At 56.1% G+C, this 26,501-nt stretch overlaps 1 protein-coding gene and 1 pseudogene across 1 annotated transcript in view; one reads left to right on the top strand and one right to left on the bottom strand.

The window, feature by feature from the left end:
- Window positions 1-26,501, top strand: part of GLI2 (GLI family zinc finger 2) — a 258,619-nt gene that overhangs the window by 49,986 nt on the left and 182,132 nt on the right. Inside the window, exon 2 of the mRNA XM_043576560.1 lies at window positions 20,794-20,971. Within this exon, the coding sequence (XP_043432495.1) occupies window positions 20,824-20,971 (148 nt within the window). The 5' untranslated portion in view covers window positions 20,794-20,823. The remainder of the gene's footprint in view (window positions 1-20,793; window positions 20,972-26,501) is intronic.
- Window positions 9,206-9,939, bottom strand: LOC122479468 (annotated as a pseudogene).

Raw genomic sequence — 26,501 nt, 5'->3', positions numbered from 1 at the left:
CCCTCCAGCCCACCCTGACTTCTGGATACCTCCTGCAAGGCTCAGAAACTGCAGGGTCAGGGGCTTGGCCCAGGAGGTAAAGTGTGGGCAATCTAAGGACCATCGAGAACGTGCTGTAGGTTTGCCCAACAGCAAGGAGCATTTGTACCGTGATGCCAAACCTCACTGTGTAAATTCACGTTGACCATATCACTCCTTTGCTATCCTTAGATAGCTCCCCAGTTCCTCCGGAAGAAAACCCGGACTCCAGCCCAGCGTGTGCTCTCCCTGCCTGCAGCCCGGACGCTGGCGGGGCTCTGTGTGCTCTGCTCCCTGCTCTGCCGCTGTCCCCTGCCACCTGCACTTGTCAGGGCTCCGTCTCTCCTTTCCTGCTGGCGACCTGCCAGCCTTGCTTTGAGTGCTGCTGCGGGGGCAGGCTCTGGGGTCCGGGCTCCTGGGTCCTCTTTCTGTCTCCATGGCTTGTCCCTCAGACGTGGCGATGTGTCGGGCACAGACCTGGCAGCCGGGCCTCTGCTCCCCTGGTTCTTCCCCGGCTCCCACAGGCTTAGGGGGCTGGTCTCTCAGCCCTCTGATTTCCATGGGCTTTCATCAGCATCAGCCCATCCCTGGCCTGCTCTGCGGCTCTGTCCTTGCACTCCGGACCTTGGAGCCCATGCAAACCCCAGCTCCAGGGGGCCTAGATGTCAAGCTCTCTGGAGGGTTTCTGGCCTTTTCTCAGGAGATTAGTGCAGTGACCCATCAATCCACCTCCACCCATGGCTGTCGGGCTGCTGGCCAACCACGGCCACGGCACCCCCAGCTGTCCCGGAGCCTGGAGCTGGCTCACCCTCTGCCCCGATGCTCCCGAGTCCCGAGTGGCTTCAGTGTTTCCCTCACCTGCCCTGCCCTCCTCATCGGCCCTTGGCATGAACCCCTTTTTGTCACAATGGGCTGTGCCCTTTTCTGGGCCTGTTGGGAGATGAGATGAAAACAGAAGCCAAGTGCCCACCGCTGCTGCCGCTCAGCCTGGCCGTCCCTAGCCTCCTTGACATCTCCCCACCCAGTCTCTTGAGTGGGGACGAACGTGGGCAAATGGCCTCTGACAAGGTGGGTGTGACGCTCCTGAGGAGAACAGGGCCGGAGCCCAACCTGACCGCACCTGCCCCGGTTCTGTGGCTCTGGGCAGTTTGCTGCTGGTGTCTCTGGGCCTCAGTTTACTGGTCTCTATGATGGGATCATTAAAGAACCATCCTCACGGGAGGTCAAAATGCAGGAAGGTGGAAGTGAGGTGACACGTGAGGGACTCCCATATGGGAAGGCACTCCACGGGTGTTAGTATCTCCACCTCAGTTTTCCTGGATCTCTCCATTTTCTTAAGTTTATTTATTTATTTTGAGAGAGAGCGAGCGCATGCATGAAAGCGGGGAAGGGGCAGAGAGTGAGAGAGAGAGAGAGCGGATCCCAGCCAGGCTCTGTGCCCGACTAGGGACTCGAACCCACGAGCCGTGAGATCATGACCTGCGCTGAAATCAAGAGTCAAATGCTTTACCACCGGAACCACCAGGCGCCCCTCGAAAACATCCCCATTTTTAACCAAGCTTCTTGTAACCAGGAAAACGGAACTCAGACACTGGGGAGGGGGAGATACAGGAAAGGCAGGGCCTACTGGCAGGAGCACGCTTTTTTGTGCCAGGAGGCAGGGGGATCGAGGGAGGATGTCACCCTGGGCATGCTGCTGGGTCCTCCTGAGCATAATTTCTTACCTATGAGGTGGGCTGATGGCATCTGCCTTGCAGGTATCCAGCGGCAGCAGGTGGATGGGCCCCAGGGTGCGCTGTAAAACAGCACTGTGGCTTTTAACGTTGGGGGCTCTCCCTTTACACTCCGTGATTCTGCCCTCCCATCGGGAGTACAAACGCAGTCCCTGAACTCATTATTCTTCCCGAGGTCCCCTCCTCGGGTCTTGGAGAGGTGATAAGGTGCGTCCAGTCCCCTTCTTTCAACGTTTTTTTTTAATTTTATTTTTAAGACAGAGAGAGACAGCATGAGCGGGGGAGGGGTAGAGAGAGAGGGAGACACAGAATCGGAAGCAGGCTCCAGGCTCTGAGCCATCAGCCCAGAGCCTGACGTGGGGCTCAAACTCACGGACGGCGAGATCGTGACCTGGCTGAAGTCGGATGCTTAACCGACTGCGCCACCCAGGCGCCCCTGTCCAGTCCCCTTCGAGGGAGGAAGCAGGTGTTTTCTTTATAATATCAGCTCCTGCCTTCTCTTCCCCGAATCATCCCCACTTTGCCTTATCTCGCCCTTTTGCTTTCTCTCTGGGCCCTTCCATGTCCAGCACTCCGCGGCTCTTGTCTCTCCCAGAAGCAAGGACGAGGTGCCGGAGGGAGAGGTGGGCAGGGTCCACGCGTACTTCAGGGGGTCTCAGCACAGGCCCCACCTCTCCTGGTGCACCCCAGCCCTCATGGGGCCTCAGCCGCAAAGCACAAGGGGAAATGAAGCAGCTAACGCAATTCTCGGCTTTTACATATTTGCTTTGAGGACAGCTGGAGTGAACCCTCGGTGAGAGGGCAGATATAGAGGGAGTAGCTGTCTTTTCGTGTTGTGGGGAGACAGAGATTCTGAGGGTTTTTTTCCAAATATATATATTTTTGCAGGGTCGTGTTTTTTTTTTTTAATAATCTCTACACCCAACCGGGGTTCGAACTCATGACCCCAAGATCAAGAGTCACATGCTCCATCTACTGAGCCAACCAGGCACCCCTCAAAACATTTTTGATAAATTAATTGGGTGCTCCCCAGCGTTTGGGTCCAGCCTGGGGCCTGCCCTCCGAGTTGCAGCCTCATCAGGAGAGAATCTTTCAGCCCAGTTCCTGGCCTCCAAGGGAAGGGTCCTCACTTAGGATGGGAACCCAGGCGCCCTGGTGATGGATGCTGGACCCCATGGGGGCTGTGGAGAGCGGCCAGGCCCCACTCTGGATTTCTCCTCTAGGGACAGGGGTGCTGACGAATCAGAGCTGAGCTGGGAGTGCAACTTGTTCTGGTGAATGCTGAACGGGAGTCACCCTGCAGGCAGAGGAGTTGGGCGGGCAGACCTGCTTCCTCTGCCCTCTGGAGTCAGAGCACTGGAGGCATCACCCCCATTCTGAAGCCCGGAGGCTCCCCAAGGAACTGGCCCAGGATGTCACCTAAGGTTTCTCCTCCACCCTTTTCCTTCATGGTCAGAAATAAGGCTATATTTCAGGGGCACCTGGGTGGCTCAGTCGGTAAAGGGTCTGACTCTTGATTTCAGCTTAGGTCATGATCTCATGGTTCGTGAGTTCGAGCCCCGTGTTGGGCTCCATACTGATGGTGCAGAGCCTGCTGGCGATTCTCTCTCTCTTTCTCTCTCTGCTCCTCCCCCGTTCGTGCTCGCTCACTGTCAAAATAAATAAATACACATTTAAAGAAAAAAAGAAGTAAGGCAACATTTGTAGTCTCTCTTATTGTTCTCTCTATGGATTTTAATAAGGAGCATTTTTTTTTTCAACGTTTATTTATTTTTGGGACAGAGAGAGACAGAGCATGAACGGGGGAGGGGCAGAGAGAGAGGGAGACACAGAATTGGAAACAGGCTCCAGGCTCTGAGCCATCAGCCCAGAGCCCGACGCGGGGCTCGAACTCACGGACCGCGAGATCGTGGCCTGAGCTGAAGTCGGACGCTTAACCGACTGCGCCACCCAGGCGCCCCAATAAGGAGCATTTTAACGGAAAAGCAATGTTATGTTAAAGAACGTTGCCAAAAGCCCAACGTGACCCAAATCCCATCATCCTAACACAACATTTTTTTCTGTCTGTTGTCCCTCCCCGTACGTATGGTTTATTCTCCTAGTTGCGTTGAGTATGCTTTCACCTTGGTTTTATTTTCATCCACCGTATGATCTTAAACGTTTCTGTCTTTTCATGTCTTTATAACAACGACCTAAAACCAAATAGCTGCGGTCCTTTTCCATTGTGTTGCTGTAATTCCAGTGGATTCAGAACGATTTCTTTCCTGTTAGCGTGGAGGCTGCTGCCCGGGGTTTTGCAAGTCTAGCTGACCCTGCAGTGGACACCTTGCATATCCCTTATTCATGACAGTGTCAGTGAGGCAGGCCGGGGACTTAGCAGATGTTTTCTGGCAGGCGGTGGCCTTTCGGCAGTCACTGGGATAGCTGGTGTTTACTGTCTGGCATATTCTAAGATCAGACACCACGGAGCAGGTCTCCTTTGGTTGAGGTGCCTTCTGTGTGTGAGGCGCTGTACTAGATATTTTGTAGTCGTGCAGTCATTCATAACGATTCTGGAACATTGAATTCCTGGCTCCATTTTCCATCAAGAGATGCTGAGGTGAGAGGAAGCTGGGTCATTTGCCCATAGCTTCCAGCAAGATGCTGAACCAGGCTTCAGATCCAGGTCTTCCCTGCACCGCTTCTCCATATAGCATAAAGTAGTGAGCTCCTCATCCATGGGAGTATTCAAGCAGAGGTTGGATGACGAAGTGTCTGGAATATTCTAGTTCGAGTTTCTCAATCGCAGCATCATAGACATTTTGACGGGATAATTCTCTGTTGTGGGGAGCTGTCTTGACCACTGTAGGACGTCTAGAATCATCGCTGGCCTCTGCCCATTAGCTGCTGGCAGCACAATTTGGGAACAGTAACAGAGATCTGTAGACATTGCTAAATGTCGCTGAGGGGCACATTCGCCCCCAGTTGCTAACTGCTGCTGTAGGGGATCCCTGAGTGGGATGGGAGGCTGTCTGCTGGAACGTCTTGGGCCCCCAAGAGGCTCGCTGCCTGGGAGGATCCCTTGGCCAACTGTGTCCATGGAGGGATGGGGCATGATGCCATCATGGAAGAAGTCCTGGGGTCCAGGCTAACGGGAAGGCTTGGACTGCCCCTTCCACCTGCAGACCCCAAGATAGGGTGCGAAGCCCCGCAGTCACCAGACGTGACCTGGGGTGGGGAACCGTGCTCCCAGAAATGACTGTGGGTGACAGGCCCGTGACCAAGGGCCACCTAAACCTGTGGCCCCCTTTGTAGCTTCTTGCCGGTTTGGAAGGCTCCCCTCACTGGAGGAAATCCACCGTGTCACCGTGGCGTCTCACGTGGGCTGGGGACCTCCTTGAGCGTCTTCTTAGGGACAGTCCTGGACAGGGAGCCCACCCATGTCTCCCCGACTTGCACATCAGGCCCAGGGGGGCAGGGCTGGCAGGGAGACTGATTTTGCAGGGCTGCGTGTCGACTTGGGCTTTAAAGAGCGCTCTCATTTCCTCTCCGGAAGCCTTCAAAAGGCCTGGGGAACAAAAGGGGCTTGATTGAGTGTGCCTTGGAGAGCTTCATCCAAAGGAGGGAAAAGAACAAGCAGCCCACACTACAAAGCCACTTAATTTTGCATATGGTGTCATGCCAAGAAACGCTGAAGTGCAGGAACAAGCAAAGAGACGTTCCTTTTATCAGGAGGGTGTGGACCGGCAGTGAGAGCCAAGGACAGCCGTCAGCAAAATGGTGCCGTGTTTTTGGCGCCCCATCCCGTCCCCACACAGTCTCCCCTTACTCCCCTCCCGCTGCCTCCCTCCAGCCCTCTCCGCTCGGTCCCCCTCTCCTTCAAGAAATGAACTTTTCATATGACAGGCACTGAAGGCCTGACCTTATTTCCGGGACAGTTTGCATTTTAATAGGCTGTTCTTGGAAACGGAAAAGCTTCCAAGAGGTGACTCTCTAATGGTATGGTTTTAGGTAGTGGGGGGGGGGTTGTATTTTGTTTTGTTTTTCTGTTTTCGTTCTTGTTGTCGGAAGCCAGCGAGTTCCGTCTGGCACCTTCTAAGGTACAAGCAACCAGCTGGGCTTCGTCTTTCAGTCAGGCTCTCTGGGGTCAGTTAAATGACCATGACCAGCTGCCTACTGTGTGGCAGCCACTAGTGGACACGGTGTGAGGGATGGTTTAGCAGGCAGCTGACTTCAGAACACTGGGTTCACTATGACAGCTCTCGCTGCACATTTACGGGACGCTGACTGTGTGGCCGGTGATGTGTCTGGGGCTGGGGGAGAAAGTTCAAGAGCCAAACCACCCGGGGATCGGATGGTGAAGCAGAGGGTTGAAATGTCTCCCGGAGTGCAGTGCTGTGGGACCACGCTGACGTGGGGACCTGAGGGAACACTGTGCCAGTCCGGGAGAAGTGACACCAGCCTTACCCTTAACGGTATAAGCAGGAAGGGGGCACCTGGGTGGCTCGGTTGGTTAAGTGCACCTCTGACTTCGGCTCAGGTCACGATCTCACGGTTCATGAGTTCGAGCCCCGCGTTGGGCTCTGTGCTGACAGCTCAGAGCCTGGAGCCTGTTTCCGATTCTGTGTCTCCCTCTCTCTCTGCCCCTGCCCTGCTTGCACTCTGTCTCTCTCCCTCTCAAAAATAAATAAACATTAAAAAAAAAAAAAGTTATAAGCAGGAGTTAATCAGGCAGAGGAGGCAGGGGTGTGTGTTTTGGGGGAAGAGCATGAGCGCAGAGGCCTGACAAGCAGTGTCTGGGGGTCACAGATTTCCGGGGTCGTGTAAGGGGTGACGTTTGCATTGGTGGAAATGAGGCCGAGGAGGCAGGGAGGGCTGAGGTTTTGTGTGCCGTGACGTGCCCTGATGGGAAGTTTGGGCATTCTCCCATAGGCAGTGGGAGCCACCAAGGGTGAGTGCTCACCCTGCCTGCTGCTCAACACCCAGACCACTGTCCTCTATCTGCTGCAGCCCCCTCTGCTTTAGTAGACCATTCCAGACCTGACTTGCCCTCCCTTCGAAAATGTGGATTCACTCCTTCCTCCAGGAAGCCTTCCCTGACTTCCATCGGGCTAGCCAACGCTCCCTAGGGCCCCTTGAGTTTCTCTCTCTACCAGGAAGCTTATTCTGTATTATCACTATCCAGTTCCCTCGATGACTGTCTCCCGGCTTGGGCTGGGGACTGTGGGAGAATAGCACTGTGTTTAATTCACCTCTGTACTCAAGGACACAGCCCGATGTGTCACATACGGTAGGCCCCCGGGAACATGCACCACCCGCATGAAGAACCTCACGCCCGTGCCTAGTCATGGAGCCCTTGGAATTTCCCCGGCCTCCCTAAAGTGGACAGGCACTCAGGCTGCGGCTGACCCACACAGGGCTGGAGTGGATGTTAGGTCACCGATCCCGGGGGCCCAGACACCTGATTTAGGCTGGGATGTGTGACCGCCAGGAGACGAGAAGGGTGTGCGAGAGCTGATGGGCTCCCGGGAGTGAAAGTGGGAGAGCACAGCCTGGGAGAGGCTGGGGCCCGGCAGGGCTGAAGGGGCAGCTTGGCAGGTGGGCCTGGGATGCCCTCCTTCCACCTCTGGCACGAAGATGCCAGCCAAAGGCAGGCTGTTCCTGTTGGCTTCACTCGCCAGGGTGGTGCTGGCCGTCGGTTCCTGGCAAAGCCCGGGAAAGCCACTGGCTGAGCCTGGAAGAGGTACAGAAGAGCTGAGTGAGGACATTGCCTGGGAGGTGTGGGGAGGGCCGTGGCCGGGCAAGTCAGAGCGGTGTGCTGCACAGCCCAAACCAGGGATGCCAGGCCACCCACCCGCCTGGTTCTCGCCAGAGCCTTGAGAGGCACAGTAGCTACCCTGAATCTGCAGCTAGCCTTCCTACCCATCACCCTGCTCCCCGCCTCCTGGCCCGGCACCATCTGTGGGCAGGTGACCTCCAGCCTCAGAGATTGTTGGCGTTCCGCCGTAGGGTTGCTGGTTCACGGATGCAGGTGGCTTGGGCCCATTCGCGTGGAGCCTGTCTGTGCTCCCCACGTGCCAGGATTCCTTTTTCCACCCAGTTGGGCTGTGACACGCACTCCCTGGGGGTCCAGCCTGCCCCTCTCATAGGTGGCGTACCGAGCCCAGAGATGGGGGGATACTAACCCAGGGTTGCACAGCGGGTCGGGGTGGGGGTGGTGGTTGGGGCTGGGAGGGTGATAACAGTAGCTGAGACCAGCTGGCTGAGGAATAAACTGGTTAGGAGCTCGGGGACAACTCGTTTCCATCATTGGCAGGGCGCTGCTCTGTATCTGAGCTGCCTGGGCAGGGGGCTGGATGGGGTGAAATCTGGAGGCCATTCTTGGCGCCAGAGGGAGAAGGCTGACGGGGTTCGAAAGAGGTGCTTTTGGCCCTGGTGTGGGTCCCTGCCAGGCGGCCTCATAATCTCACTGGTCTTTGGTAGGGCTGAAGCACAGAAATCAGATGGAGGGTCTTTGTTTCTTTGTTTCTTTTCTTTTTTTTAAAATTTTTTTTAATGCTTTTATTTATTTTTGAGACAGAGAGAGACAGAGCATGAGCAGGGGAGGGGCAGAGAGAGAGGGAGACACAGAATCTGAAGGAGGCTCCAGGCTCCGAGCTGTCAGCACACAGCCCGATGCGGGGCTCGAACTCACGGACTGTGAGATCATGACCTGAGCTGAAGTCGGATGGTCAACCGACTGGGCCACCCAGGCGCCCCTGTTTCTTTCTTTTTAATGTTTATTTATTTATTTTGAGAGAGGGAGAGAGAGAATCCCAAACAGGCCCCATGCTTAGCACAGAGCCCGACACAGGGCTCCACGACCCTGGGATCATGACCTGAGCTGAAATCAAGAGTCGGACGCTCAACTGACTGAGCCACTAGGGACCCCAGATGTAGGTTCTTTTCACTCTGAACCAACTCAGCAAACCCCAGAGCCCATCCCTAAGCTCCAAGGGGCAGCAGTGAACAAACAGCTTCCTTTCCCCAAAGCCAGCCCAGAACCGCTGGTGGGGGTCCATCACTGCCCAGTCCCCTCCTCAGGACAGCCTTGTGACTTGGGTCACTTATGTCAAGGTGTTTGAAGAAGTGAGATTCGCCCCCTGATCTGGGTGAAGGCCTGGGTCCCCCGATCCTCTAGAGGCTGTGATCTGGGTGATGACTGGAAGGATGTGGAAAAGCCACCCACACCACGTCTCTGACCCCAAAACGCCACTCCCTGGCCTACAATTCCACTTGGAGAAAATAGCGCCTCTGAGTGCGTGACGACTCACGTAGCACCCTTTAAGAAAACTTGATTTTGTACTTGCCTTGAGAATGGTGTGTGCCCACACACAGTAGGTGCGCAGTAATTTATCGACTTGGGGGCTACACACTATGTGGAGCAAAGTCTTTGTGCTCAAGGAGCTTAGTTTATTTCGTTTGTTTGTTTCCATTGGTTGCCAAATGATCCTTCATTGAGATATTTTCCGCTGTTGTTATTGTTCACTAGCTGGGCATTCACCGCATCACTATTGATGTCATCTATGATGTCATGAGGGTGGCGGCCATCAGCATTGCAGCCCACGGACTGGGCAGTCCCCGGAATCTCTTTAATGGTTCCAGAGAGTTCTCCGGCTAAAGATCGGTGCCGCATCTGTTGGGCAATGTTCATGCTCTCATCAAAAGTGATATTTCCACCGTGCTTACTGTTTTTCTGCTCCTTTCTGTCTCTTGGTGTTTCCTTGAGGGCTTTGATAATCAGGGCAGAGGCGGGAAGGTGCCACTTCAATCTGGGGCTGTCTGTTCTGAATGGTCAGTTTCACCGTAATCCGTAGACCCTTCCAGTCACCAGTTGCCTTGGCGATGGCATCTCCAACCCTTTTTTTGGAGACAGACCCAGGGGGCCGATCTTTGGGACCAGGGCAGACCCGGCACTGACTTCTCCACCAGTGCGTCTCAGGTATACGACTTGGATCTCGTTGCGGTTGAAGGGAGACAGCCTGGTGGAAGTGGCTAGTGTTGAATGAACTCAGATTCAGGGCGACCGAAGACAGTTGCACCTTCACCCCCTCCAAACCGAAAGCCAAAAAGCTCAAGGAGTTTATACTTTAAGGAAAGGAGTGCATTCACATGCCCGAAGCGGTTTTGCCCTGAAGACTTTCCCGGCAGTGCTGGCGTCCGCAGACATTACGAGTTGATTCCAGCACCTGCCCCTGACCTGAGCCAGCCTCTGCTCATCTTCCACCTGGCTCCCCGCCCGTCATCCCCAGAATGCTGATGGGTCCCCGGCGCAGCCCTGACCCTGTGGGGATGGAGGCCTGGGGGGAAGCCAAGAGAGGGGAGGGGAGGGGAGTCCCGCAGGCCTCCGTGCCAGGGAGCATTTGTGCGTTGAGTCAGGATCAAACGTTGATGCGTCTGCATCTGGGGTGAGCGTAAAGGGGAAACAGACGTGGAAACAGGTACTTAAAACACAGCAATATGGGAACTGGACCTCAGAGGGCATGAGTTAGGACTGACCCCTAACCTAGTTGGTGGGGGGGGGGGGGAGCTCAGCAGGAGAGGCTCTGGGGAAATAGCATTGCAGGTGGGTAAATCCCAAGGTGGGGCCTTGGTGGGGATTTGTACCTTATCCTGTAGGCACCCCCCTCCTGCCTTTCCGGTTCTCTTTTCCCTTCTCAGAGCTTCCTTCGGGGGATTTACTCCACTTGCTGGGCCTCTGTCCCTGCCTTCCCTCCCCAAGTCTTGGGCGAAGGGGGTCCACACGGAGGGCCTTGCTGCCCACAGCTGCTGTGTGTCAGGCCTGTTCCTGGTCATGCCCTCTGCAGCCCTGGGCCCCCGCGGAGCCCTTCTCCCCTGCCTGCAGCCTGCCCGGGGCAGTCTGTTTTCCCTCCTTGGGGCAGAGGCGAAGCTTGTTTTTCTTCCCCGCTCAGGAATTGCGCCTCAGAAACACACAATGCAGCTGTTAAAATATCTGGGTCTGGCGGGGCGGCCGCACAGCGGGCCCCTTGTCCGCCTCGCAGACGGCGGCCTCCTCATGGGAGCCAAGTTGGGAGCTTGCCTCTGCTGGCGCTGTGCTGGTTGGGGGCGGGGGGGGCGGGGGTGAGAGAGAGACCCCGGTCCTCCGGAGCTTCTGCTGCTCTCCATGGAGGTGGACTTCGACACAGAGGAAGGGGACGGACCATAGGCCTTTGCAGTCAAGCAGGATGACACATTACACAAAGGTGCCAACCTGAGAGCTTGCACGTGAGACCCCAGAGGCACAGGCACTTGGGTGTGTAGAGGGAGAGAGAGGAAGGGGCTGTGACAGGGCCGCCTCGTCCAGTCCCTGACAGCCCCTCCTGTGGGTAGGTTGGCCCCCCAGCCCTGCCCGGGATGGGTCTTCCTGCCCCAGGCGGGCAGGCTTGCCTGGGCTGACACGATACTGCAGCGAACGTTCGTTTGAGCTGGGGCACGCATGTGCTTCTGATCCTTACCTTGAGGGAGGTGCTGTGTCACCCCCATTACACAGATGGGAAAACTGAGGCTCAGTGAGAAGTATGTTCTTGTCCATAGCTCGATGTGGAGCTGGGATTCTAATGTGGTCAGTTTTCTCCAGAGTCCTCGCTCAGCCTGTTCCCTCTGCACGTGCCTGCAGCGGATATGAGCGGGGAGTGTTGTGAAAGTTTCAGAAGCAGCACGGGGAGGTTGGTTGGCTCTGAACAGGACCCTGGGTGGGAGTCCATTAGGGCAGGCTTCCTGGGTTTTACAGCACGGCTTCCTTGTGTAGAGCAGAGAGGAAAGAATGTTCTGGGCAGGACAGCATGGGGATGATACAAGGCCAGGGGCATGGACATGACCTGGTACTTTGAGGGAAAAAACCCAAATGCAAGCGAAAGGCCATTTCGATGCCATCTGAAGTGTCAATCACGAAGTAGCTCTTACCCGTATCTTCCCAGGAAAAAAAAAAAAGCCTCTTGCCCAGCTCCAGTCCTGATACCCATCTCTCCTTATCTGAGGCTGGCTGCCCCGGCAGGGGCCCGCATTTCCCATCAGGGCCCTCCCTGGCTGCCGTTCCTGCCCAGCAAGTCAGTGAATTAGGGTTAATTATCTGTTTTCCTGAAAGCCAGCGAGCCCAGGGGCTGGGCAAATTAGGGAGCTTTCGTACTTGGAAAAATCCATTCGAGGAGTGATAAAGAAGCAGGTGCACCCGCTAGGAGAGTGATGTTTGTCTGGTGCCCCACCCTGGCCATGATGGGAGGGTGAGGGTTTTGCCCCCATCCCCCAGCTTTTCAGGCCTCTAGTCTGAAGCCTCTGGAAGCAGCTGGGATGGTTGGTGGGAGCCGGGCTGGCCCTGTTGCATGACCTAAGTGGGTTCGAGACCCAGGAAGCAAGGAAGTGCATTCTTCCTAAACCTGTCTCCCTCTGGCCTGCCCTTCCCAGAGACCCTGTCAGGGCCTGCAGCTCCCCCTCGACCTGGTCTGTCCCTTGCTCCTCTCTCCCTGTGAGAATGCTCCCTTTTCTTTTTCCTCTCTGCCCACAGTGTGCCCAGAGCACATGCCCAGGCCATTCATTCCCTGCCCCTGGAGTGCCCTTCCCTCTCCCCTCTGCAGGCCAAGGTCAAGACGTTTCATTCCCTGTCTTGAAGCCACAAGGCAGATCTGTGGTCATCTGTAAGCCCCCTCTGACGTCCCCAGTCAGTAGCCCTGAGCTTCTCCGGCCCGAAAGTCCCTGCTACTTACTTGGCATTTGTCACAGACCGGCTTAGCCTTCGGTGAACTCTATAAACTGCTTTGTGCCTTTTGACCCCTCTGTGATATTCCTTGCACGTGGTGGGCATCGACACACTCAGCAGATTTGATTGGAGTAAAAAAACGTGTGGCCTTCAGAATCCGACGGGCCTGCATTGGAACAGCAGTGCTGCTACGTGTTAACTCTGTGACTTTGGGCAGGTTGCTCACCCTCTCTGGGCCTGGGTTTCATTGTAAAGCAAGGATCATATCGGCCCCTCAAGGGTTACGGTGGCTGGCACTGTGATCACGCGACGAGAGGAGCTCTCCTCGTGTGGGCACCTACAGGTGCTGGAAGCTTCTGATCTTTCCTTTCTCCGGTAATGTGGCTCCTAGTAGGTGGGACACTGCTGGGCAGAGCAGGGGACCAAGGAATGATGGAGCAGTTTGAGGGACTCTTCTTCCTCTGTGCCACATAGTAAGTAGTGAGAGCCCCACATGGTGTATCCGTGGGGAGGGCGGGGGTTCTAGAAGAACGCTTTTTATTTTCAGTTGTGTCCTCTTTTGCTGTCTCCACAGTGCACCCAGCAGCAGGCTGGACAGTATGTGCCACACGCACGTGGAGACAGGTGTCTGTGCCTGGTAAGGAGCAGCTACCGCGTGCCGGCACCCTGCGCGCATTGATACGTGCGAGGTTCCCGATCACCTTGGGAGGGACTGTACGACCTCTCACTGTCCACGGGCTCAGGGAGCTGGGACCCCATGGTCTGGCCTCTTATCCCATATCTGACCAGGCCAGGGTCCCAGGGATCTCCTGCAGGCTCTGATTTCCCCTTCCAAGATTGCTCTCCCCCAGGGGCCTGTGGGCACCACCGGCCAGGATGGTACCAGGGGGCCAGCCCAGGCAGGAGTGTGTGGTCCTCCCCAAGTCACCGGAAGAGGGAGGAGCCAAGGGACAGGGCAGAGGCATGGCTGTGTCTTCCCCCACCCCCTCTGGTGGTGGGAAGTCAGTCACATCTCCAGCCCTGCCTGGACCCAGGCCTGGAGCCCCTCGTCTGGGTTTTGTTAGAGATGGTTTGCTGCTTGCTGGGTCCCAGTGGAGCTGTGTCGCAGAGGCTCTGAGCCCACATGCAGAGACAAGGCAGGTGGACAGAGAAGGCAGAAGCAGATGCAGCTTAGGCCTGAGGTCCTACAGGCAGGTGCAAGTACACAGAAGCCCCAGCTGCCACCCTGGGCCACTGCAGGCAGGTGATGTCTTCTGGGAGACGAGTGCCTGCCTGCAGAGGTTCCCCTGCCTGGCCAGCCCCCACTGGGGACCCAGTGTTTGTGGGGCTGCTGCTGTGACTTGTGTTAACAACCATCCTCGGAAGGTTGACTGTCCTCTCAACCACCCTGGGAGGTGGGAAGGAGACTCCGTGTTCCAGGGGAGGAAACGGAGGCTCAGAGAGGGGAAGTAACACCGCCAAAGACACACAGCTGATGTGGACTGCACTGGTCCAAGCCTATACACGTCTCATGCTGGGAGAATAAAATGCATACCTGTTGTAAAATAGGATTATTTTATCTCCTGCTGTGAAGGGCAAGCAGGGGGTTCCCGGCTTGGTATAGTCCTGGGGAACGCTCACCCCACCCACTCCCTCTTCCCCTACAAGACGGGGGGAGTAAGTGTCAGTTTGGGCCCCGGTGGGGCAGTGGGGCTGCGAGGACGCACACATCCTCATGCCTCCCACCTGGAGAGTCAGTTGTGTGGCTGGCCTCTGCCCTGTGGTCTTGGACTGGCACTCCCTGGGTCCAGATGGCAGTGCCCAAGTGATAGGAGAGCCAATGGCTGGTTCTGGTCACTCGGGGCGGATACAGGATGCGGCCTCAGCACCTTGGGGCCAAAACTGGGGCGGGGGAGTCTGCCGGTCTCTTTTGAGTCATAACGAGCTTGTAATTATCGTTATCTTTAATCTTTGCTGCACTGACAGTGCGTCTTTCACTTCGGGAAATTTCACCTGTTTTATCTCATTTGATCTTAAAAATAAGTCCGATCAAGGCAGGGCAGGTACTTATTATCTCCGGTGTATTTGTGTGTGGGTCTGTGTGTCTCTGCATGTAACTGTGTGTGCTGCGTGTGGCTGTGTGTGTGAATGCGTGTGTGTGTGGTATGGGATCATCTGTGCACGTGTGACCGGGTGCTTATGCACGTGTGTGGCTGTGCATGTGGTTGTGGTTGCTGCGTGTGCCCTTGCGTGTCCCCGCGTGTGGGGTCTGGGTGCACACGCGGCATGGCTGAGATCAGAGGAGGTGAGAACCCCACGGCCCCAAGGTGGCTGCGAGGGCTGGGAGGCGAGGTTTCATCTCTCTCCTGGAGATTGATTTCGCCCGGGGAAGACGCTCTAATTCCTGTGACTCACTCGTTAGAGGAGTTCAAAGCAGCCAGGTGGCGGGAGGGTGTCTGGGATTGCAGGTTTCGGAGTGATTCGCTCATTCTGCTCTGATTATTAATTTATTCTTCAAGCTAGTCCTTTCCCTGAGAGTTCTTAACCTCTTCTGTGCCGTGGACCCCTCCTCGGAATGAGGATGCATAGAGTAAAAACATAGAACACAGAGAATAAAATGCAGAGAATAAATGGGGTGGGTTATGGGAGAAACCGATGCTATTGAAAGCAATAACCAAATGTTAAAGGCGCCACGTCTGTGCTATAGTCATGCGTGGGCTCCCTTGCCGGCTCAGGCTGCAAGGTCACTGGGGTCTAATGGTGACCTTAAGCTGTGGTGAGCACAGGTGATGCTCTGTGCCATGGCATGAACACATCTGTGACGTGTGCCGGTGGCAGGCTCAGAGACACTGTGGCTCGTCCATGCCCGTGCCTGAGGGACACCAACTTCCACTTCCAAGTTAGCAGAGGTAAAAACGTATTTTTTCCCTTGGGGTCATGCAGCCTTGCATTAACTGGAACTTGTAAATTATTTGGAATAATTTGTAAATGATCTGGAAGCCACCTTCTAAGTGGCACCCCCGTGAACGTTTCTCTAAACCCGTCTGTGCATCACAAATACCCATGGAACTTTTTACAGAATGTCATATTTTGTCCCTGACCTTCTGCCGGGACCTGTGGAATCAGAGTCTCGGGGAGAGGGTCCAGGGATGCCTGCAGGGCTTCTCGGGGATGCCAGGACCCCCGAGAGGTGCCGAGGCCCTCGAGGGCAGGTGACTAGTGCAAAGGGGCTCCTCCTGGCCTCGGGTCCAGCACGTCCCCTTTCCTTAGCAGAACCTGGGCAGTGCGGTTACATGTCCTCTGGGGAGTTGTTCGAACACGCTAGAGCACTGTGACTTCCCCAGGTGCAGTGGGGGTGTTGCCTCTCCTCCTCCCCCTGGCGAGTGCTGTGCTCCCAGCCCCTTCTGTTGTGGAGCCTTTGGTGGGGCCCGTGGGATTTCGGCACAGACCGTGGCACCCCCCCCCCCCCCCCCCCGCCCAGCTGAGGTGTGGGCCGCCCCCCCTCCCGGCCCCCCGCTGCTGTCCCCAGATGGGGGCCCAGGTGAGCTTGTTGACAAGGCTCGGAGGAGCTTCAGGGAGTGAAAGTGGCTGCCTGGGACCCTGGGCGCCTGGTGTTTACCCAGAAATTGTGCTAATCCCGCTAATTCCCGTGATTTACGCAGCCTCTTGGCTCTGTCTACGGCCTTCCTCTCCTGGGAGGGGAGGGAAGCAGAGGGCAGCAGCTGATGTGCCGAAGACCATGCCCGTGGCACGGGGGGGGGGTGGGGAGGTGGACTGTCTGTGCTCCCCCTGGCTGGGTCGGTCCCCCGTGGGCATCCGTGGAACCCCAGGGCTTCTGTGTGCACATCTGTTCCTGGGCCACAGAAGGCAGTCTGGAGAGTGGGAATCTCAATAAATACCCTTTCCTCCTGCGCGCTGTTCACCCTGGTCCTGTGCTGGCCACACCCTGAGGCTTCACGCGGCAATACTGTCCGGGGCCCTGGCCCTCTTCCCTCCGTGGAAAGTGGCCCCGGGGGGCTCACTTCCTCCTCTGTAAGCACTGGGTTGGTGACACCCACTCTGCCAGCGGAACAGGGCAGGAGGCTGGCGTCAGGGAGCTACAGCTGCTGGTCTCCAAGAAGACCTGCAGTCTTCTGCTCCTCTTCTAGTCTCCTGGTGTCCCTTAGCAAATTGACACTGTCCCTTCTTGAGACTCCTTCTTTTCTTGAGATCTCTGACGCTAAAGTCTGAAGGTTCTGACTTGTTGGCCTCAGACTCCCCATCTGCATTCGGATAGGGTTGGATCCATGCCTCGGGGGTCTGCCAGCCCGGCACTGGGGCTGGGGCTGGGGTTTGGTCTCATGCGCCGACGCTGTGGGCGCCCGGAGTCCTCCGCTGGTTTCTGGTCCACTGAACCCCATGCCCTCCAGACGCAGGCCTGGCTCCCTGTGCCCACCTTACCCATCGGCAAGGGTTCTGAGTATCTGCTCAGCGGGGACCTAGGGATGCAAGGCCCAGCCGTGCCCTGGATGAGGTCACAGTCAAGCAGGAAGCCAGGTGGGGGTGTAGCAGGTCACGACCGTGACATGTTGGGGGAGTATCCAATCCCTGGGCAAGGACACCTAATTCATTTAGGGGTCGTGCAGGGCCTCACCAGCTCCCAGCCTAGTGCAGGTGAGGCACGAAGCTGGTCATCAGTGAAGAAGTGTTGAGTAAAGGGTTAGTGAATGAATGTACGACCGCCTACCCTGGACGGCTCCAGCAGACAGGCACACAGCCCCGAAAGAGCCTCAGCTTTGGCCCACCCTTGACTGGTGGTCTCTATCCACCGGTGTCACTACCTTGGATATATGACTAGGGCGGGAGCCACGCCAAAACTTGCTTCTTGGGTCCCCTGGGCTCCTGGCACAGTGCTCCCCATACCCGAAGGGCTCAACAGTTACCTTATGCCTTCCAGGGGATTCCGGGGTAAATCCCTTAGCACTTTTGCATCCTTACGCAAGGGACAGCTCACTGTGGTGCTTGAGAGTACGGCTTCGGGGCCAGACAGCCTGGGCTCAAGGCCTGGCACGGCCGCCTCTAACCGTGCGTCTTAGAGCCAGTTACTCAACTTCTCTGAGCGTTGGTTTCTTCCTATGTAAAATGTGAGGATTAAATGAGATCCCTCCCGTAAGGTGTTTGGCATACGGTAAATGCTTATTAAAGTTTTGTCGTTCCAGCAGTTATTGTTATTTTTGTCCTTACTTCCAAATTCAAGGTGTGTTTCGACGTTGGGCCTAAATATTCCTTTACCTGAGCTTCTGGGGAGGAAAACCCAGGCTGTTCACAAAACCACTTGCATTTCAAAGAGCTGTGGTTTCCTGCCACAAAGGTCCATTCTCTCTGCCAGGCGTTTCTGAGCGTTTGCCCTGTGTCAGCTTGACCTGGAGGTGATGATTACAACCTAAGGGTGCTGGGTTGGTGCAGAAATCCCGAAGCAGAAGTGACTGGAACTGGGGAGGAGTTGGGGGGCTTCCCAGAGGAGCTGATATCCGAGTGGCATCTTGAAGGCAGAGTAGGGGTCCGCAGAGAAAGGGCGAAGGACTGCGGGTGGGTGGCATGGCTTGAGCGGGGGCCTGGTGGCGGACAGGATTAGGCTAGTCACACCTGTCTGGGTGGGAAGGAGATGTGGGCAGGGGAGTCTACAGGAAGACTTTACCTAAAAGCCATGGGGGTTCAGCGCGGCCTTGGCCAGAGGAAGAATGCAGTGAGATGTGGGTTTGGTGCAGCCGGGTGGCCGGGCTGAGGGGGCCGAGAAGGCAGAGCGGGCGCAGGCCGGGGTATGTCGCCGGTGAGCGGTTCCCATAGCCAGATGACACAAAAAGACTCGGGGCCAAAGGAAACCCCATAACTCACCAGAATCTGCAGGGAGATTTCTCTGTCCCCCATCGGCCTTGGGTTTTCTTGACAGGGAGTTTTGAAAGTTTGAGGAAGCGGGACAGGCCGGTGTGTGCAGACAAAGCCAGGCGGTCCAGGACGCGGGTTGTTTTCCCCTGGCAGGCCAGCAGGACCGTGGACCGTCCCTGATACATCACATCCGTCGTTCTGGGCTTTTCCCATTTTCCACCTAGACACGAGAGTTTTGTGCGGATCTAACAAGATGAAATTCTGGACCTGAAGATGTGGATCTAACCTCGAGGCCCCCGGGGATGGAGCTGACCACTGCCTTTGGTCTCTGCCCTGCTGTGACCCACGGGCTCCCTACCAGAACATTCCCTGCCCACCGGCCTGTGAACCAGCCCCGCCTCCTTTCTGCCGCCGCAACCGCGGACCTCCGGGCTCTCCAGTTGTTGCGTTATGCTTGGCTTTTACGGCAAAGCTTCCTGACGAAATTGTTTGTGCCTCTGTTTTTCCTACCTCCACTCAGGGACCCTGGTCGCCACGTGCGACCGAGACGGGTCAGCCCTCAGGCTTCACTGTCTCCCATCTCTCAGTAGCTTAGGAGGGAGCTGATTGTTCCCCCTCTTCAGGCTGTTTCACTCCTGCCTTGGCTTCCGGCCCCCCCTCCCCCCCCACGCTCCCCTGGTGGTCGTTTCCTCTTTTCTCCCATTGGCAGTTCCTGCTTAGTCTCCTTGGCGGGTTTCTTCTCCTTTTCCTGGAAATGTTGGAACGTCCATGTTTCAGCTCTGGAACTTTCTTCCGGAACTTTTCTTCTTGGCTTCCACCCTCTGTCTCGGAGATCTTGCGCGGTGGCTGTCATATTCCTCCCTCCAGCTTCTACCTCTCCCCCGAGCTCTGAACTTGTGTTTCCAACAGCCTCTGCGCGATTTCATAGGCACTCCAACTTAACATGGCCCAGACTGAGCTCCTGATCTCTGCCCCAAACCAGCTTCTCACCCAGTGGGACCCCATCCCAGCCAATGGCACGGCCATTCATTCATCCAGGTCGTCAGCCAAAAATCTGAGCCACCTGTGACACTACTCTTCTTCTAAGAAGATTGGCTCGTGTCTCTATTCTGTAACTTGAAACAAATGCCCGATTAGCAGTTTCTGCCAGCGATGAGGCATATTAGTGAAAGGCTTGCTTGTGACCCGGGACTCAGCCGCAGAGGGAGCGTTACCTGTGCCCTGCATCCCGGTCCAAGCCCTGGAAAGTCTGTGATCTCCGCCATTCACCATCTCAGACCACCATCACGTCTTCCTGGGCCTCTCTGGTAGTTCCCCTTCCCCCAGATCTGCTCTCACACGGCAGCAGAGTGACCCCGATACCCCCGTGAGACCTGTCATACACCCCATCTGCTCAAAACCTTCCAGAGCCTGCACTCTCCTTGCTGTTCCTCAGACGAGCCAGCCTCTGCCCATCCAGCTTTGTGGCTCCTGCCTCTGCCCTCTGGCTGCCGTGGGCTTCCATGGCAGATTCACGTGGCACCCCGTTCCAACCTCAGAGACGAAGGCGGCGGGCCCTCTGCCCCTCTGCCCTGCTCTGTCCTTCCACTTTGCTTGCTTTATTGACACTACCTCTCACTAACTGAAGCTAAATATACATTTATTCCACCTCTCCCCGCCCCCCTGGCCCATATACCATGTCTCTGCCAGGTAGAATGTAAACTCCGTGGACTGTACCTTCAGCACCAGACAGAATGCCTGATACATAATAGGGGCTGAAAACTATGTTGACTGAATAGGTGCTAGTGCATAAATGGTGAAAAAAATGTTTGAATCAATGAATGAATGAATGAATGAATACACATATACACAAGTACACGAGAGGTGGATCCTGGTGAGCAGGGAAGGAACAGGAAAAACGAAGGCGTTTCTGGGGCGCTTGGGTGGCTCAGTCGGTTAAAGCATCCGGCTTCAGCTCAGGTCACGATCTCGTGGTTTGTGAGTTCGAGCCCCCACATCGGGCTCTGTGCTGACCACTCAGAGCCTGGAGCCTGCTTCGGATTCTGTGTCTCCCCCTCTCTCTCCCCCTCCCCTGCTTGCACTCTCTCTCTATCTCTCAAGAATAAATAAACTTAAAAAAAATTTTTTTTTAAAGAGGGCTTTTCTTTGAGGACCACTCAGGAATTGTTACTCTGTTTTCATTTTCCTGTGATGCCCAGTTGGCGGTCATTGCCCCTGACTTCATTTCTCCAAGTAGAACTTGCTGCCCAGATTTTTAAAAATCTGGGGTCGAAGGCAACGCAGACGCTCGGCTGTTGTCCGCGAGGTCGTTCAAAAGACCAGATGAGTCTCAGAACTAATAATTCTCGAAATTAATTAAACCCTCCTTCCCAATTATGAGAGAATTAAGCTTTCATAGCGTGCGGCGGCCGTGAATCTGGGTCGGCGTTTCCCGGCTGGGTCTGGGGGCAGTCAGTGGTGCTGAGCGTCTTTGTCTTTTTCTTCAAGGGCTGTCACCCAGGACCATGAGCGGCTAAGATGGAGACGTCCGCCTCAGTCACGGCCACGGAGAAGAAAGACGCCAAAAGTGGGAGCCTGGAGGGTGTCGCTTTCCCCGACCCGGGCAGGAAGGCCTCTGCTCTCGCGGTGGCCACGGCGGCCGCGGCAGCGGTGGCTGCCCAAGGAGGTACTATGTGTTCTTCACACTCGGCGGGCGGCAGGGGTGTTTTTCATTAGCCTGTTAGGATTTAATTAGGCCGGTGGCCGATGTCACCAGGGAGGCATGCTGGGTTTATGGGGGGCGAAGAGGAGGGCGCCCCTGCTCCCGGGGATCCCGGGCCCCTTGACGTTCGCCTGCAGGTTTCTCGGGGATCCGGCCGCCCTCAGTCTGCTGAGCGGCGCTGGGAGCGTTCGGTTGGCACGTTTGAGATGTGCCAGAGACACGGCCTCGGGCCTCTGGCCTGCCAAGGACTATTTTGGAAAGTAATTGTCTCCTGATCCCTCTGGCTGTAATTAGAGGGTCAGGTACAGAATTTAGTATCCTTAGGTGAATTTCTGGCCAACTTAATTATAACAGAAGAACTCCACAAGCCTCAGCCTCTCATTTACTGCCCCGGAGAGAAATGCTCTCTGGTTTCCACTGGTCCGTGCCAGCATCCCGTCGGGAAAGTTTGGCGGGAAGGCGAGACCTCCCCTTGTGTGCGCGCAGTCCATCTGGAGGCCACAAAACTATTTCTGTCTCTCGGAGGAGTGGAGAGTCTTAGATTTCTTCTCTTTCCCTTTTTTATTCAAGTGCATTTAGTCATGGCCTATTGCTTGCCGCTCAGGCACAGATTTGCCTCCGCGGGGTGGTCGTGCAGGCACGGGCAGTGCCTCTCACACTTTGATGCGCACACGCATGGCGGGGGTGGGGGTGGGGGGCGGCTTGCTGAAGTGCAGAGCCCAGTTTAGCAAGTCGGGTAGGGCTGAGTTTCTGCATTTCTCTCCAGAACTCAGGTGATGCTGGTGCTGCTGGTCCGTGACCCGCGCTGGGCGTAGCTGGGGGCTGGAGCCCAGGGACTCGGGGAGACCCTCAGATGGGGAGGAAGGAGTTGGTGGTTCCAAGAGTGAACTAGAGGACCTCCGGGGTGTGGTTACTACATTTAGTTTTATTTTTGTTCATGATCCTAAGTTGGAGGTCGTTATTAGGATGTGTGGTCCAAGTCAGGAGGGGGAGACCCGAGGCCAGCCTTTGGCCTCCCTACCTGGGTGATGCCCCTCGACTCCTGTCCCTCTTGGAGACTGGCTGTCCAGGCCCTTCTTGTGCGACCAGCTGGGGTGGAGGTAGGAGCCAAAGCCCCAGGTGGACACCCTGCCCTCCAACAGGGTGGTGTCAGCAGAGGAGGGGAGGCTGAGGGTAGGAGTCTGGCTGGCTGGGAGGCCAGGCTGCCTGGTCACAGGGCTGGCTTGTCCTGGGCCTGGCTGTGTCTGCATGTGATCTGTTCCTTCCCTGGGGTCAGGCTTCCCCTACCCCGTGGTGACTGCTCAAGCTGTCCCTCTGCCTAAGGGACAGATCCATGGGTCTCCGAGGCCTCAGTGAGCCCTGGCAAGCCTGGGCCTCCGTGCATCTCTGGCCTGCCCCGGGGCCTCTGTTCTCCCCACGGTCTGGGTCTACTTCTCCTGAGCTGTGAGTGGGTCATGAACTACCACATGGCAAGATTTACGGCCATGCCATAGTAGCAGAGAACAGACTTAAGCAGTAATTACACAGTGATTGAGATGTAATTGGGGGGAAGCCCCTCTAGCGTCAGACCTCATTGTCACCAATGTGCAATAATGGCAGATGCCTGAGGGGATCTCGATGCTGGGGGGAGGGCAACAGGCAGATAGCTTGGGGTGCAGTGGTTCCTCGGAGGCATCCAACCCTACTCTACCCCACCTGCACCGGCCCCCTAGGATGCTGGCCCTACCCACTCCTGCAGGCCCCCATCCCCTCATTCCCTGAGCCCGGAGCAGCTCCTGGCTGATGCGGTTCCAGCGGAGCTGGCTGTGACCTGTCATTGCAACGAGTCTCCGGTCAGGTACAGCTGACCCTGGGGAGCCTCTTCACTGCTCCTGCTCCCCGTGGCCCTGTGTGCACAGTTTGTGGGGGAGGGCCCTCCAAGAGTCAGGCAGGAGCCTGCCTGGGGCAAGGCCAGGGGTATCACGGAATGGGTGCCCTGGACTTTGAGGCTATGTTCCAAGGACAGGGTGAGGGATGCCCAGTGGTGCAGCCCAGAGGGGGCTGGCCTGGATCCTAATTGCCACATCCCTGGGGGCCATGTCATTTTCCTCTCTGGGCCTTGTTTTCCCAGTCTGTGTCATGAGGTGGACGTTTGGATAACATTTGGCAGATGTCACCCAAAGTCTTCATGATCTCGTGACGATCTCCTGCCTTTGAACACTTAGGCTGTTTCCAGCTTTTCACCGTGGAAAAATAATGTGGAAATGAAATCTTTCTACCTACAGGTGTGTTCCCTCTTAGAGCCAAAGCCATACAATTCCAGTGGTGGGGGTGAAGGTCCTGGAATTGGTGGTGGGACGAGGGGATGAGATCGAGGGTCAGGAGCTGGCCTGGACTACAGGCTGCCCGCCCCAGCTGGACACCTTGCAGCCCTGCCAGTTTGTAGGCTGTCCCTGTGTTGCTCACCACAGGGCTCCTGACATCCTCAGGCAAGACTCAGCCATCCTCTGGACCACCGTGTAATGAGCCACGAAACAGTAAGCTTGTGTGTTCGATGATAGGAGATTGATTAATCAAACTATGGAACGTTTACCTGAATAAAACATTATGTGGCCACTGAAAACATTCATCAGGAGACTTTACAGTAACCTGGGGAGGTGTGACTGCATTCCAACAGCGAGAAAAAGCAGGATGCAAATTCTGTCTTACGTCTCTCACAACTTTAGACTCCCCGGAAGTACCGTTAGCAACGGCCGTCCAGATGTTGGGACTCAGGGTGATGGACGATGCATAGGGGAAGCTCACCCCTGTGGTTCTTAGGGACCGTCAGCCTTTTAGAACCTTCTATTCGAATGTAACTACCTCTGAAAGCAGGGGTGTGCTGGAGCCAGCCGCTGCTAACCTGTGGGAGTGGAGTGTAGACATCTTCCAATCCTGCCGTCGTCGACCTTCAGTTTATAACTAAAAGTTGGCCATAGCGGGAAGAGTTGCAGGAAGAAAATGGGCAAACGCTACACATCAGGGCCGCCTGCCCCCGCCGTCTTCTACCACAGCCTCTTGTTGACCCTCTCCCAGCACACGGAGCTGCTGGGTACCAGGCTAGAGTGGCAGGCACGTCTGTTTCCTGAGCGCTTGAAGGCTCTATTTTATAAAAGAGAAAATGATGAGACAGGGAAGGGACTTGCCCAAGGCCACCAGCTGCTATAACAGAGGGCGGGATCGGAGGCTCCGGCTCTTTGCCTGTCACGTGGTGAGAGGCCTTGTTTTGGTATTTGCTTTCAGATTGTGATTTTAGACTCTTTGTGGGTGACGTGGGCCTTAAAGCCCAGCCCACTGATACCGTGTGGTAATCGTCCAGCCTCCGCCCCAGCTGCGGAAAGTCACACATCTGTCCAAGAGGCTAACGGCACCTGCTCTTTGTGACTTTGAGATTCGAGGCTGTGACTTATTTGCGGAGGGCCCCGAAAAGTCACGTGGCTTGACTGGCCTCTGTTGCTTGACCTCCTGGAGTGCCACGAGGCTGGACGTGCTGGGGGCTGGGCGTTTCCACTCAGAGTTGCAACCTCTCTGAGCCCGCGGAACAGGGCAGTAGCAGAGAGGAAGCAGCACTGTGGTCAGACTGGGGGAAGGTTTCAGTGAATCACCTGTCTGGCGGGAGCAGCTCCGGAGAGCAGACGGCAGAAGCCGAGGCTGGCGGGTCCTCTCCCGGCGACTTTAGCTGTGGTGCTAACACTTTGGAGGCCATAAATCTTTAAAAAACACATTTTGGCCCAGAGCCTTTTTCCCCCTTTAATTTTTAAAATGGCGTAATTTTAAAGGCAATTTGATTCAGATGTTTTTCATTGCTTTACGCCGAAACTGCCCAAATGCTGTCGCATTTTCCTCCTCGGCAGTGGATTTTCTTTCCAAAAATATTTCTGGACCTGTCTGTGTGCCTCAGCTGAGCCCCAGGGACACAGCCACTTCAGGCCTCCGGGCTGGGACGATCGGAAAGTCTGGAGCCATAAACCTTGGAGCCGGGTGTCGGTCCGAGAACTTTGCTAAGTCCCTGAGGTCAAACAGCCAGACGGGCTTTAGAAATTCTGCGAGGCGCCTACAGTGGCTAACACCTAACTGTTGCAGAGTGCCCACTGTGTGCTGGGCCAGGGTCCCCCCACTGTGGTTCCCCCACGAGCGGCATCAGCATCCCTGGGAGTTGGACCCCATCCTAGGCCTCCCAGAGCAGTGTTCCGGGAGTGGGGCCCAGCGAGCTGTGGGGATTCTGGTGCACTCGTAGGGCCCTCTGTGTTCTAGCTGCGTGACGCGTAGTGTGACTTTCCATATATAAAGTGGGAGTCACACAGTGGAGCTGCTGAACAAACGTTGTGGGAGACACGATGTGCTCACACCTGCCTGGCACAGGGTACCTCACAGGTGGCGTGGCGTAGCCTTAAGAAACAGCTCAGACTCTGCAGCCATACCACCTGGTAAGGCCCAGCTCTGCTCACCTTGGGCAGGTCTGTGTCTCAGTTTGCTCATCTGTAAAATGGACACAATGGCACCCACATCACGGTGTTGTGAGAATTACTTGGCGTTAGCAACATAAAATGCCAGGCGCTAAGTTAGCTCTTTGTGGAGATCCCGGTTCAGTCTCTGCCTTGTTAACTATCACCGGTTTTCCTTTTCTAGGCCTGCAGGCTCCGCCTGACTTAGAAAGTCTCCCCTTCACTGGCGACTCTTGCTAGTTAACTTGTTGAGGCCGGACAGGTTGTAGGAAGACCAGATTTCTGTTGTCTTCCTGCTTGAGAGTGGTGGAGGAAGCCCTGGGCTGGAAATCAGGCCTGAGTTTCTGTCCTGCTTTGCTTCACTATCACAGGCTGTCCTGGGTAGACGACCTTAGTGGGTCCCTGGCCTTGCTAACTCAGCCTTCTCCCCTGTATGCTGGAGGGTGGGATCAGACCAGAGGTTGCCCAAACTGGCCATGCCTCAGAATCCTGCGATACACCTGTCATAAATGCGGATTCCCGGGACACTCCAGACCTGCTGAAACGGACCCTCCCAGGCCGGGGCTGGGGCCCCGGGCATGTGTATGTGTAGCAGGCTTCCCAAGCCTTTGGATGCGGTTGGTTCCAAGGGATGGAGTGTATCCCCAGAGGTTGGGCACTAACCGGGTGCCGCCGGTCAGTGCGGGCGGCGTTGTGCCCTGCATGTTACGGTGCAGCTCCCAGCACATCGCTCCTTGCTGCGGGGGGGCCTCTGTGCCTCCGACTGCACTGGCCACCCCTTCATCTTGTCCACCGGCCCTGTTGGCGTCTTTGCAAGTTGCTTCCAGGCACGTTTTTGCTCAGCGGTGACACATCCCCGCCAGTCCCGGAATGCCGCGCCAATACCATAGTCTGCAAAGGAATCAGGTGGTGAGCATTCTGGCTGAGGCGCCCAGGGTGAGGAAATGTACCCGTCACCTGGAGCCCCGTCCTTGATAAGTACCTCCGAGACCCTGGTGTCTCTGCCCTCTCTCTGCCTCTTGCCCTCCCGC

Source organism: Prionailurus bengalensis, chromosome C1 (genome assembly GCF_016509475.1).
Source record: "Prionailurus bengalensis isolate Pbe53 chromosome C1, Fcat_Pben_1.1_paternal_pri, whole genome shotgun sequence".
NCBI lineage: Eukaryota > Metazoa > Chordata > Mammalia > Carnivora > Felidae > Prionailurus > Prionailurus bengalensis.
This window is presented reverse-complemented; position numbering and strand designations above follow the sequence as displayed.